Source organism: Panthera uncia, chromosome F1 (assembly GCF_023721935.1).
Source record: "Panthera uncia isolate 11264 chromosome F1, Puncia_PCG_1.0, whole genome shotgun sequence".
Lineage (NCBI taxonomy): Eukaryota > Metazoa > Chordata > Mammalia > Carnivora > Felidae > Panthera > Panthera uncia.
The window spans coordinates 9,653,063-9,666,681 of record NC_064813.1 but is presented as its reverse complement, the minus strand read 5'-3'; the positions used below and the strand labels follow the sequence as shown (position 1 = coordinate 9,666,681).

Sequence of the window (13,619 nt, the reverse complement as noted above, 5' to 3'; positions counted from 1 at the left end):
ACTATATATATCATACTATATATGTATCATACTATATATGTATCATATTATATATATCATACTATACATGTATCATACTATATATATCATACTATATACGTATCATACTATATACGTATCATACTATATACGTATCATACTATATACGTATCATACTATATATATCATACTATATATATATTATACTATATATATATCATACTATGATATATATATGATATATATATCATATATATATACATGTAATTTGTAACCTCTTTGTCCTCTTGTGAAATGTTTCGGTGGTTGGCAATACATACAAAAATCAGTATCATCACTGGCTCCAAATATCCCATCAGGCAACATCAACTTGCTGATGGAGTTATTGGGGCCTTTGCCAAACGTGGGGGAGTTTCATCGCTCTCGGGCACTGTCCAGAAGGGTAGGACAAAGGGTCGTGACCTCCCCTCAGTCAGACTCACTTCTCTGCTATGAAGATATTGGGCCAGACCTCATCCACCTCATTCCAGGGGGTCTCCTGGCGGTCTTGGACCAAGGCCCGCTGCAAATCCAGGATGCAGGGGGTGTTGTATAGGCTGCTGTCGTCCATCTTCTCCCTAACACGGTTGTACAGGTCCTCCACCAGCAGGTGCTCGGCCGACTCCAGCATGCCTGGACACTCTGCCTCGGCTCTGATCCCCCGCGGCTTGAATTCTAGAAGGGACAGGCAGCATTCTCGTCAAAGAGTCAAGAGCACCATGACGCTCCCTGTTCCTCAGGAGAATCCACTCTTGGCCAGTCTGCTGCCAGGACTCTGGACATGAGCTCAAATGCCAGGAAGGACTTAATGAAGGCCCGGGGTGGGGAGGGGACCTGCACTGGCCTGGACACTTGTGGTCAGGGCCAGCAGCAGCAGAGGTAGATTGGTATAGGTGAAGGGACACTGGTTTTCTTTACTCCTTCCTGTATTTTTCTCAAGCTGGCTGGCAACTTCTTAGACCAAGGTCCTTAAGTACCTGGTATATGTCTGATTCACACTTACAGTTCCCACGGTGCTCCATACAGGGTGGAATCATTTACCAAATGAATAAATGACACTCTTTCATAACGTAAGTCACTTTATTAGTTTGACTCCTTTACATACGTAAGGCAAGTAATCTTGGGAAAAGTAAAACTTTAGACTTCACGTGCGATCACTTTCCCATACACGTTTAATTAATTTATTTCACGCGTTGTCTGCTTCTTCCCACTGGCGTCCGAGCGCCTGTGAGTCTCAGCCTCCCAGCTTTCCAACAGGTGGCAAAGGTTTTGCCAGGAACTCCAATGCCAGTCCCAAAACAGCGCTCAGGGCCTTTCTGCCAACAGCTCAGAAAAACTCAGATTCTAGATGAGTTCAAAATCCATTCACCCACCTCTTGAGCGAGCCTCTCTCTCCTGCTCCTAATATTTTTGTTCTCAATTGATCAAATCTGGGGGGAGAGTCAGATATTTCTTTCTCTGAGAAAGTCTGCAAGAATAGTGGGGTGGGGGGGGGGGCGAATCCTTTCCTGCCACTTAGGAGCCAAAAATCCTGACTAGAGATGGAAGAAAAGTAAGAAAGGCGTGTTGCCTGTGTTGGCCATCGCTTTCCCTGATGGGTGAAAGCCACGTGTGGCTTTCACGTGAGAGCACAGCCACGTGTGGCACATAGACGAGGCCCAGCCCTTCACGGGAAAAACAGTACACCGGGCTTGCTGCTCAGGGTCTGCGGGTCCTGGGAGTTCTGGGTTCTAGCACTCCCTTTCCCTAAAGCCCTTCTCTCTCTCTCTCTTCCCTTTCCCGCACCACCCGATGGGCCCCCATATCCCTGCATCAGATCTCAGCTCTAAATGTTCTCTGATCTCCGTTTCAAAAGCAGAAAGAAGAAAACCCCTGCAATCCCAGAGCTTTATTTTGTTTAAAAATAGATGAATCATTCCTATTTTCTCTACCACTCAGTCTCCCCTGGCTCTCCTGGGATCTTACTTAGCAAATGTAAAAGCCCCTCTCCTTTCCTCCCCTGAGATGGCTCTCCTTTACTACATGTAAAAAATAAAACTCCCCGATGCTTCATGAAAATATACATACAGCATTGTCTTCCTCAGCTCTTTATATAGCAGGTCGCTGTCTTGATATTTCCCTTTCCAGTGGAACAAATGTCCCAGTCCCTCATTCCTGCTGGTGGCTCCTGCTTACAGTAGGTCTGTGGTCCACCCCTCGGCCTGTTTCAACTCCACCCCCTCGCCCTGCATCAATTTCTCCCATTTATTTCTGCAATCTAAGGTTTCTTCAGAAGAACGCATATGCAGACTTTCATGAGAATGAAGGATTCTTCAACAATCATTTTTATCCCTCTGATCACTGGTGAGCAGGGCGATGGCTTGGAATATGACTTGGTACGTTTTTCCTTTCTCTGTCATATACTGTTTCTTCCCCTACCGCCCTTCCGCCACTAAGATCGAGGAACTGTAAGCTTACTGCCCCAGACAAGAGGAGAGTAGCTAAACCCTAGAATCGAAGGAAGGCTTTCGATTTCAACCTACGTGTTCAACGTCCTGTAGACGTGTCTATAGCATTCTATAGGCTTGACAGTGAAGTTTTCAAGAGGGGAAATGGTTTTCTCACAACTCCTAAAGCTGGATTTTCACTTAGCAAGAACTCAGGCATGGAGGGGGTGTCCAGAGAGTGAAACACAGAGCAGGGATGATGCAGGCTGGAAGGTGAGGGAAGTTCCCAAACACACAGGAGGAAACAAAAAACAAAACTTCCGGACTGAGGGTGGTCCCTGTGGCAATTTAGAGAGATCTGGACCGGGTGAAGCCACTTTGGTCTGCCTGGAGCAAGGGAACAGAGACCCCAGGTAGGGTGGTGAAATAGAAAAAACTTGAGAGTTCCTTAAAAAGATGGGGCCTCCCACGGTGCCCAGATCGCAAGCAGAGGCAAATGGAATTTCTGGCTCCTCGCGAGGTGAACAGGAGATCTAGGCGTCCTCAGGGACCCTGTGGGGACCCAAAGAGCCCAGAACTGACAAAGACCCGGGATTATATAGAGCAAGCAGCATGCACAGTTCTCACGACCAATGGCCGGGGACCGGATTGTGGCCACCATCGAGTGGATGTTGGATTAAGCCCAAAGCCCAGCAGGGCCCTGTGTCGTTAGCGACATCCCACCAGCAGTGACAGAGACACCCAGGACAAAGGAAGAAGAAAAGAAATTTGCTCAAAATGGATTAGAGGGGCGCCTGGGTGGCTCAGTCAGTTGAGCGTCCGACTTCGGCTCGGGTCGTGATCTCAAGGTTTGTGGGTTTGAGCCCCGCGTCAGGCTCTGTGTTGACAGCTCGGAGCCCGGAGCCTGTTTCAGATTCCGTATCCTCCTCTCTCTCTGACCTCCCCTGCTCATACTGTCTCTCAAAAATAAATAAACGTTAAAAACATTTTTTTTAATTGATTAGGAAAAAAAAATCCATCCAATCAGGATGAGTATATTTTCTGTTGTGTGCATATTAACATTTCTCCCCTCCCCACCTTTCCCTACCTCCTCCTTATATATATTTCAGATTGAAAACCATTTCCAGGCACTAGTGGAAATGCAGATCTAAATCTGGATATCCCTTTGAACAGAACTCTCTGGGTGCTTCTGGTCATTTCTTGGGCTTTCAGGTCTGTGTCTCTAGCATAAGCCACCCCAGGACCCCTGAGATTAACTGAAAGAACTGAATGGGAGGCCATAGGAGCAGACTGGAAATGCCTCCCCGGCTGTTGACTCGACAGAGTTATCCATTCACCCTGATACATAATAATTTCCACCTCCGCCTCATGAAGGTGGATAGTGACTTGTGTTGGCAGAAATGCCTCCTCAGATCTGTTCCTCTTAATGTGACGGGCAGCACCTGGGAAGCACACTGACATCTTCCACGGGGCCCCTTCCGAGGGTCCCCAGATGAGTCGTGGGCTCTCCCTGCTCCCAACCGCCTTCTGATGGCATTACCTTCATTGATGATCTGTTTAGCTGCAACAGCTGAAGACAGGTGAATGGGTTCCATGAAAATGCTTTCTGTTTCTGCATCTGAGACCATTGAGTACCTGAGAGAAGAGGACATCTGTGTGAGAAGGTTCTGGGCGGCATCTGAACGGGAGCCGCTCTGACTAGACAAGACCCCTGGATCTGACTTCAGGCATAGTGCAAAGCAACGAGAGATGAAGGGAATGCCTTCCTCAGTGTAGGGAGCCCGAGAATGCAGAACACCGTGACGCTGTCGCCACCTGTGTTCAGACCGGAGCTGGCTCCTGTGTAAGCTGGCGTTTAACGACGAGGTAGTCCAGGCTGTGGACGGAATAGTGTCTGTGGTTGGGCCTGATGTGGCCTCACCTTCTCTACTGGGTTCCCATCCTTGGCTGTAGTGCTGCTCATTTTTTCCCTCTCGCCCCCGTTCCTCTGTTGTCAATACCATAGCATGGCCCTAACCAAGGTGCTGCTGGCTTGGCGGGCTGGGCAGACGGCCACCATTCCCTCCATGCCCCACATCTTTCCCCTGTTTGAAAGAGAACGGGCTCACAATAAAGGGCTGGCATGGGGAAATCCGAAGGTGTGCTCAAATGCACAGTCCTGATTCTCAGTATAAGCAATCAAGGTTCAGCCTGAGACCAGGGATGCAATAAAGTAACTTAGGTAAATGTCAAGGCAATTTTTCCAGAAATAATTCAGCAGAGATGTCAAAAAGGATCTGAGGAACGCGGCGAATTACGGGCAGAAACAAGGGTAGGACGCAGTATCCCTTATGCTGCCCCTTTATGTTCAGCCCCTCCCTGAACCTCATCCCCTGTAAAATCGATGATCTGTTTTCTGTCCCTACGGTGTGGCTTTTTCCCAGAATGTTATATAAGTTGAATCATATCATAGTCTTTTGTATCTGGCTTATTGCACTTCGTACAAGGCATCTATGAGTAATCTATTCTATTGCAATAATCAATAATTTGCTCCTTCTTACTGTCGGGTAATATTCCATTTTTAGGCACCCCAGGCTACTGTTTCCATTGCCTCCAGTCACAACTGGGTATTCCAGAGGGAAAAAATGATACTCATATTGCTGGTTTGGTTGTACTTTGAATTCTATCTTCCTCAACCTGCCTGCTACTATTTACTTTCCAGAGTCCCTGAACCGTTGCTGTCTCCTTCTGTTCAGGTTTTATAAAGGCAATCCATGGGACCGTGGTGGGTGTGTTTGCCGACTTACCCAGAATTGGAACCTCTGTTCTACTGTCTTTTTGCTTTTAAAAAGTCTGAAGTCAGTGTGTTTCCTGATCCTTGCAAATTGACTTATTTTATCTTTATGGAAACTGATAGGATTTTTTTTTTTTCTTTTTTTTTTTTTTTGGTTTTCAGTATTTAGAAACTTCCCAGGGATGTTCCTTGGTCTATTTTTCATTCGTTGTGTTGCGAATGGATACCATTTTGGGGCTCCTTTATGAGTTTCATCCTGGCGAAACTCCCACGCAGCAGGTACTATCATTTCTGTTTATTTTAAGTAAGGAAACTGGGGCCCAGATAGGCTAATGAAATTCCCCCACGGCAGTCAATAAGAGGCAGGGCTATGATGCAAACATAGGGCCATCCTGTTCTGAGTGGCAGTGAGTCCAGTTAAACTGACCGGAGCTAACTCGAGTGAAGGTAAGTGTAGCCGAATCGATTAGCAGGACAATTTTCTCATAGAAATCCACATTAGAGTCACCGCCTTGGAGAATGGTGTGCTCAGGGCTAGAAAGCCTACGGAGGAGGAAATCGCTTTGCCAAAACAAAGGAGTAGCCTACGACTCTACCCAGGATGGGGCTAGACCTGCCCATGCAGCATAAGGGACAGCACAGTGGGCACTGTCGTTGGTAATTCCTGAGGGATTCCCATTCTTGCACCAAGAATGACACTCCCCTGGCACTCCCAGCACTCCAGAAGATGCATTTTTAAGTAAGCGTGACTGGAGAGTGGGGGTGGATTAAAGGTGAGGTGTGTGGGATATGATCCTTGGATGAACTGGAGACGTCCCGTGGTTTGGTGAAGGTAGAAAAGAATAAAACACCTGGTGGGGGCAGGTGTGAGGTCTGTAAAGGCACACATTAGGTCCTTTCTTCGGCCCCTGTAGCTCCAGACCAGTGAAGGTGATCAGACAGACAGATCACACTGAGTGAAGGGTGGGTGGACAGATGGATGAACAGACGGACGGATGGATGAATGGACGGAATTTGCCAAGTACTGGGCAAGGTGCCCGCACACCACTTTGGGGAGCAAACCCAGTGGCCTCCAGGCCCTTCCATCTCTGGCCTCTTTCTCCTTTCCAGCTTCAGCTTGCACTGGTTTCCCTTGGGCTGTTGGGAGGCTAATCTTTTGGCCTCCCTTCCTCACCCAGTTTCCTAGTGCGATGGGACTTTGCAGAAGCCCATCTCCCTGTGGACATCGTGGGCCCAGGTTTCAGGGCAGTCTCAGTTTTCAAATAGCAACACTTCATAAAACTAGGGTCAGAGCCTCAACTTGTATAGAAATGGGAGTCACATCCCCATAAATAAACAAACAATATTTACTAAGGGAGTTTTATTCTTTCGTTTGTAAGCAATATTAGTCATACTAGTATTAGTAAAATAACCATTTTGTTTATTAAGGGTCAGTATTACGTCAAACAAGGTTTGGGGGGGAAATCACAGCAAAACCCTGACCAGGTAATGAGCAGAGAACCCTTGTGTTGCTGCGGGATGAGAGGGGCTTTCTCCTGGCCCCGCACCTCTTTTCTCCCTCAGGGTGGTTTTCCCTGTGCTCTGCGCTCTGAAGAGGTTTTCTCACTCCTGTAATGGGTTTTCTAAACAATGGGCACAAACTGAAAAGGGACACAGGAGGAGCCCTCACCTGGCAGCTGTGTGGAAAGGCTGGCCAGGGACTCACCCGGCAGTGTCCCCAGGATCCCCGCCTGGAACTCTCCGCGAAGCCCACGATCACGCCGTTTTCCCTAAACAACACAGACGCCAGGTCGTCGTGTGGATTTGGTTTCCACGACAAATACAGGGAACTGAGCATCTGTCCTAAATGGACCTGAACTCTGAGGCTGTGGGTTTGATAGGGGAGAATTTGAAATTCAAATCTGAAAATGGAAATGGGTGAGAGCATCCTCCCCTCTTGTGGGTGGTCAAGATTGAGAGGCAGCTAACGGGTCAGTGAGTCTGAGACTCTGGGAGACTCTACCCAGTACACTTTTCAGGAGTTGGAGGCTTCATGGTTGAGAAAGGAGGGGGGTAAAGAACAGATTCTTCCCCCAGCCCCATGATGTGTCTGTTCTTGGCTGCTGAGGCAAGCAGGTGAACCACAGTAAACTGAGCTCAGCATTATCTAGTGTTGAGGATAGGATGTAAATTATGAGTCATCTGCTAAGAGAAAAGGACGTGTAAACCTAACGGTCCTGAACTGTTGTGTCACAGACGCGGTTTACTAAGTCAAGTGAGGAGTGGGACCCCAAAGGACCTAAGTGGAGAACAAAGTTTAGGCATTGAGAAGCAGTTCTCTCATTTTCCGTGGAGAAGCAGGACTGCAGGGAGGAAAAAGGAGAAAGAGAAGCGAGACCTGAACAACGGGCCCTGTTCATATTTGCAAGGTCAGTGAGATGGTGGCCGGGGAGGCTGTGATTTATGACCACGTCTGTGCCTCCGCCCGCAGATCTGAGACAGAGTGAAATGACACTTACACCCTGATTGGAAAGCAGCAAGGCTGGCTGCTCGAAAAGACAGGCAGGGAAGGAGAGAATCTAGGATCGATACACACCTCATCACAGGATCACAGAGCAGCAGCTAAAAAGCCTTGAGGGTGATTTGGAAGAGAAACAATAAAGCAGAATTTGATGGACTTCCTAACCAAGAGCAGGAGACTGGTGCAGTTTTCTTTAGACCTGTGTTTTTCAAAATTACAGACTGTGCCCATTATGTTTCATAAAATCAATTCAATGGGTCCTGCCCAGCATCTGAAAAAGGAAGGAAGGAAGGAAGGAAGGAAGGAAGAGACGAAGGGAGGGGGGAGGAAAGAAGGGGGAAGGGAGAAAGGGAGGAAGTAGGGAGGAAGGAAGATAAGGAGGAAGGGGGGAGGGAGGAGGGAAGAGAGGGAGGGAGGAAGGAAGGAAGGAAGGAAGGAAGGAAGGAAGACAGGGAGGAAGGAAGGGGGGAGGGAGGAAGGAAGAGAGGGAAAGGGAGGGAGGGAGGAAGGAAGAGAGGGAGAAAGGAAGGAAGAGAAGGAGGAAGGAAGGGAGGAGGGAGGAAGGGAGAAAGGAAGGAAAAGAGGGAGGAAGGGGGGAGGGAGGAAGGGAGGGGGGAGGAAGCCCCCCCCTCAAGGAGTCCCTTGGGAATGAAATGGAGGCAGAGGCCCAGGAGGGGGTGTCTATCTTGATGTGGCTTTTGCAAAGAAGGAACAGTGTTCATTCACTTCAGAGAAAGTGACCACACAGGCAAAGTTCAGGCTCCAGAGAAGGAGAGAAGTCAGTAATCTTAAGCAAACGGATTTATGGCCAGCTGCTTCCAGCAAGGTTTGTGAAAGCTGGAAAAATCTTCACGGAAAAAGAAATATAAAAGAGAAAGGGTAATTAGGAGTAGCCATTTCCCAAGGACACACAGACCTGACACTCCAAGTCCCCAGCTCCTGTCCCACCTGTCACTACCAGGCACAGAGACCTCGCTGTAGGGAAGGTTGGCACAGCATCGTTAAGGGACTTAGCTGAAGGTGGAGAGGAAAATGCTGTCACGAGAGACGGTCTGAGGAGATCATCAAGGAGTTCTAGAAAGCGCAAAGGCTTGAAAAATTCAGGTCCAAAACGCCGAAGCAAGAAATGAATTTTGACTTGGAAAGAAATGAAGGAAAACAGAAAAACGCTCTCCAAATCAGAACAGGAGAAGGCTAAAGAAGTCTGATCCTTCATTTGGAAAGGAAGAGAAAATTGGTCATAGCCAAGGAGGAAGAGGAGAGGCAGACGTGGGCTCCAGACCACCTAGAGAGTTGGGGGGCGGCAGTCTCCTTACTAGGGAGGGGAGGGCCGGTCTACAGCTTGGTTTGTGGCAGAAGCACGCTGACGTCTTAGACTGTGCTCATTTGGGTAAGTGGGGGGGTCTGATGGAGATTATGGAAACGGGCGAGGCCCCACCAAGTCGCCCCACTGGACAGGAGGTTTTAACTTGTAGTGTTAACTCATAAATTACCTAGGGAAATTTGTCTCACTGGGAGATGGCTGAATCTCTAGCTGAAGGCTTTCTTCCAGAGAGAATGATTCACAGAGGCGGGTTTGAATTTAAGGCGTTTGAGGTCAGTGCCTCCAGTCAGGCAAAAACGAAGATCTGACAAGCCCTATCCACTGTCTACACATCTTTCTCAGGTTCTTAGTTCACCCCGGGATGAAATTTACTGACGAGGCTGGAAATGTCAAGACTCCCTGCCGGGACAGCAAGCAGACGTCACCCCTGAACGCGCTCTGGTTGACAGGCAGTGGCTGCCTGCAGCACTGGGTAGGCTTCGCAAGTTCCTGTCCGGGTTGCACAGGGCACAGTACGGTTTCGTCTCCCAGGGGCTGGAGCTAGGGCAGCGGTGAGTTGAATGGTGGTATCCCAGAAAGACATGGCCCCCAGAGCCTGTGAATACAGTTTTATTTGGAAAAATGATCTCCGCAGATGTAATTCAGTTAGGGATCTGGAGGTGAGATCATCCTGGATTAGGGTGAGCCCTAAGTCCAATGGCAAATGTCCTTAAAAAGGACACACAGAGAAGAGAGAGAAGAGGAAGCATGCGAAGGTGGAGGCTGAGGTTGCGAGGACACGGCCACAGCCAAGAAACTCCTGGAGCCGCCAGGAGGTGGGAGAGGCAAGGAAGGAGTCCTCCCTAAAGCCCTCGGAGGGACAGCGGCCCTGCCAACACCTTGATTTCACACTTCCGGCCTCTGAAACTACAGGAGAACGTATCCGTGTTGTGTTTAGGCAACTCAGTTTGTGGTCATTGGTTACAGTAGCCGTAGGAAACCAGGGCCAAGAGTGGCTGGTGGGGTATTTGCTGACTCCGTACATATTTAGTCTTAAAAAGACTCAAGCCTTTCACTGAAAAGATAAAGCAGCGGGCGCCTGGGTGACTCAGTGGGTTAAGCGTCCGACTTCAGCTCAGGTCATGATCTTACGGTTCGTGGGTTCGAGCCCCGTGTCAGGCTCTGTGCTGACAGCTCAGAGCCTGAAGCCTGCTTCACATTCTGGGTCTCCCTCGCTCTCTGCCCCTCCCCCACTCGTGCTCGCTCGCTCTCTCTCTCGAAAATAAATAAACATTAAACATTTAAATGAAAAATCAATAAATGTTAAAAAAAGATAAAGCAAGAAGGATGGAATTTCAGTCACTAATTAAGTACAGGGAGGACTATTCAGGATGGAGACCAAAAGCAACGGTGACGATCAGCTGCTTAGAATACAGTATTTGCTGACAGCACGAGAGACATGTGCCATTTTAACGAAGGTGGGTGGGTCTCTGGTTAGATACAAGTTCCTTGACATCGTTAGTTACTGTCAGATATCTTTCTCTGGAAGGAAAAGGAAAGAACCACCATTTATCAATACCTAATGTGCCTTTCTATGTTACAACAATGTGTGTCATATATTACATGTATATTACAAACAACATACGTTATATCATTTAATTTCCACCACTGGGCAAACCAGCTATTCCAATTTTATGAGTAAGTAATTTATGGACGCTCTCATGGCTACTAAGTGGGAGAGCAGACCTGACTTCAACTTTGGCCTCGGTTATACCATTTAAGTTCTTTCCACAGCACTACGCTGCCTCCCGGAAGAGAGTTTTATGTCCCCTTTCATAGCACAGCTTTTTGAGGTATATAATTGTTATACAAATGGCACATACTTAAAATGTGTGATTGGTTAACATTTGACATACGTGGAGCCATCACCACAATCAGGACTGTGAACGTATCTATCATCCCCCAAGTTTCCTTAGGCCCCTTGGAAGCCCTCCCTCCGCCCTCCCTCCGCCCTCCCTCTACCCTCCCCCTGCCCGACTCCCCAGGCCACCGCTGATCTGCTTTCTGTCACTATAGAGAGTCATTTGCATTTTCTGGAATTTTCTATAAATTGAATCACGTGGTATATACCCTTTCTTGTCTGACTGCTCTCATTTGGCATAATTATGTTGAGATTCATCCATGTGGTTGTATGAATCGATAATTCATTCCTTTTCACTGCTGAATAGTATTCCAGCGTGTAAATCCACCCCCGTGCATTTACCCATTCACTGGTTGATGGACATTTGGGTTGTTTCCAGTCTCTTATGCATACAGTTGCTCTGGACATTCATGTACAAGTCTTTGCAGGGACACAGGCTTTTACTTCTTGTGAGTAAATACCCAGGAGGAGAATGACTAGATCATACAGGTGTAGGTATATGTTTAAGCAGGTGTACGTTTAACTTTTTTAAAAAGTTTATAAAATGGTTGTACCATTTTACGTTCCCACCAGCAGTGGCCTTCCACATTCTCACCAATATTTAGTATGGTCGATCTTTTTAATTTTACATATTCTAATAGGTATGGAATGGTATCTCCTTGTGGTTTTAATTTGCATTTCCCTAATGACTAAGGATTTTGAGGATCTTTTCATGTGCTCATTTGCATTTCATGTATCTTCTTTGGTGAAGTATCTGTTCAAATCTTTTGTCCATTTTTTTAAATTTTATTTTTCATTTTTAAAAATTTACATCCAAATTAGTTAGCATCTAGTGCAACAATGATTTCAGGAGTAGATTCCTTAGTGCCCCTGACCCATTTAGCCCATCTCCTCTCCCACAACCCCTCCAGTAACCCTCAGTTTGTTCTCCATATTTATGAGTCTCTTCTGTTTTGTTTCCCTCCCTGTTTTTATATTATTTTTGTTTCCCTTCCCTTATGTTCATCTGTTTTGTCTCTTCAAGTCCTCATATGAATGAAGTCATATGATTTTTGTCTTTCTCTGACTGACTAATTTCACTTAGCATAATACCCTCCAGTTCCATCCATGTAGTTGCAAATGGCAAGGTTTCATTCTTTTTGATTGCCGAGTAATACTCCATTGTATATATATATACCACATTTTCTTTATCCATTCATCCATCGATGGACATTCGGGCTCTTTCCATACTTTGGCTATTGTCGATAGTGCTGCTATAAACATGGGGGTGCATGTGTCCCTTCGAAACAGCACACCTGCATCCCGTGGATAAATGCTTGGTAGCGCAATTCCTGGGTTGTAGGGTAGTTCTATTTTTAGCTTTTTGAGGAACCTCCATACTGTTTCCCAGAGTGGCTGCACCAGCTTGCATTCCCATCTCTTGTCCTTTTTTTAATTGGGGTGTTTGTTTCTTTTTTATTGGGTTTGGGGAGGTTTTTAAACATATTTTCTGGATACACGTTCTTTATCAGATATGTGATTTGCACATTTTTCTTCTAGTCTGTGGATTGCCTTTTCTTTTTTAAAGGTACTTAGACTCATTCATCTGGGCTGGTTTAGGCCTGGTTCTGTAATGCAGTGGGATTGACTGAATGATAACTCAAAAGCCAGTGGAGCTGTAATAGTTTATACCTCAGGTTTTATGACGATTATTATAGGAAGAGATGGCCCACGAAGTGTCACTGTGTTTGCCTCCCTTGACAATCTCTGAAAAGGGCTATAGCCAATTTGGGGTCAGCTTCAAAAACCAATTGCTAAGGAATCTATACAAACCAAGAAAAGCATCAAAACCGACAGGATTCGGCAGGAGTCACCGAGAACCTGGAGAAAATGAGCTCTGTATGTGGGACCATGCTTGCAGGAAGCTCAGCCGGTTCCGTGTAAGGGGGACTTGCAGGCTGAGCCTGTTTTTGCCCAGGACGGGGACTGGCAGCTGGAAGGACTAAGGATTGAATACCACTGGAACTTCTTTTATAAACAGATGCTTTTGTCCTGTGCGTGGCAGGCTAACTTCATGTGAAACTGTGCAAGCAACACGTTTGGCCTTGCCTGTCTCCCACCTCCCCTGATGGTGACCCACTTTTCACCTTCACAGCCAGTGCTCACCGTTTGCGTGCCCCAACCAATAATCCGAGAAGCTCAATGACTAACGTGATAAGCACGTAGTAAAAATATTTATTCCCTAGGGCAGTATCTAAAAATATATATATACACCAGACTTTGTATATCCAGCCTACGGTTAATTGGACAGTTCATCCTGTTATTTGCACATTCTATACCCTTAATGACTGTTAGCTGCTAAAACATTCCAGGACTTCTCTCCCGGTGCACAAATGTACTTATTTCTGTTAGGTATGTATCAGCAGTGAGCCTGCTGGGTTACAGGACTAAACATATGTTTAGCTTTAGTAGATACTATGAAAGAGTTTTCCAAGTGGTTGTGCTAGTTTCCTCTCTTCCTAGTTACGGATGGAGTTCTGATTGCCTCCCATCCTCATTAATATTTGCTATCACCAGGTTTTTTGTTTTTTTTTTTTAATTTTTTTTTCAACGTTTTTTATTTATTTTTGGGACAGAGAGAGACAGAGCATGAACGGGGGAGGGGCAGAGAGAGAGGGAGACACAGAATCGGAAACAGG

General features: G+C 46.7%; 1 protein-coding gene across 1 annotated transcript in view; it reads right to left on the bottom strand.

Moving 5' to 3' along the window:
- Positions 1 to 13,619, bottom strand: part of STYXL2 (serine/threonine/tyrosine interacting like 2) — a 29,749-nt gene that overhangs the window by 10,978 nt on the left and 5,152 nt on the right. Inside the window, exons 3-4 of the mRNA XM_049633866.1 lie at positions 3,985 to 4,079; positions 462 to 693 (exon numbers count right to left, since the gene is read on the bottom strand). Of these exons, the coding sequence (XP_049489823.1) occupies positions 462 to 693; positions 3,985 to 4,079 (327 nt within the window). The remainder of the gene's footprint in view (positions 1 to 461; positions 694 to 3,984; positions 4,080 to 13,619) is intronic.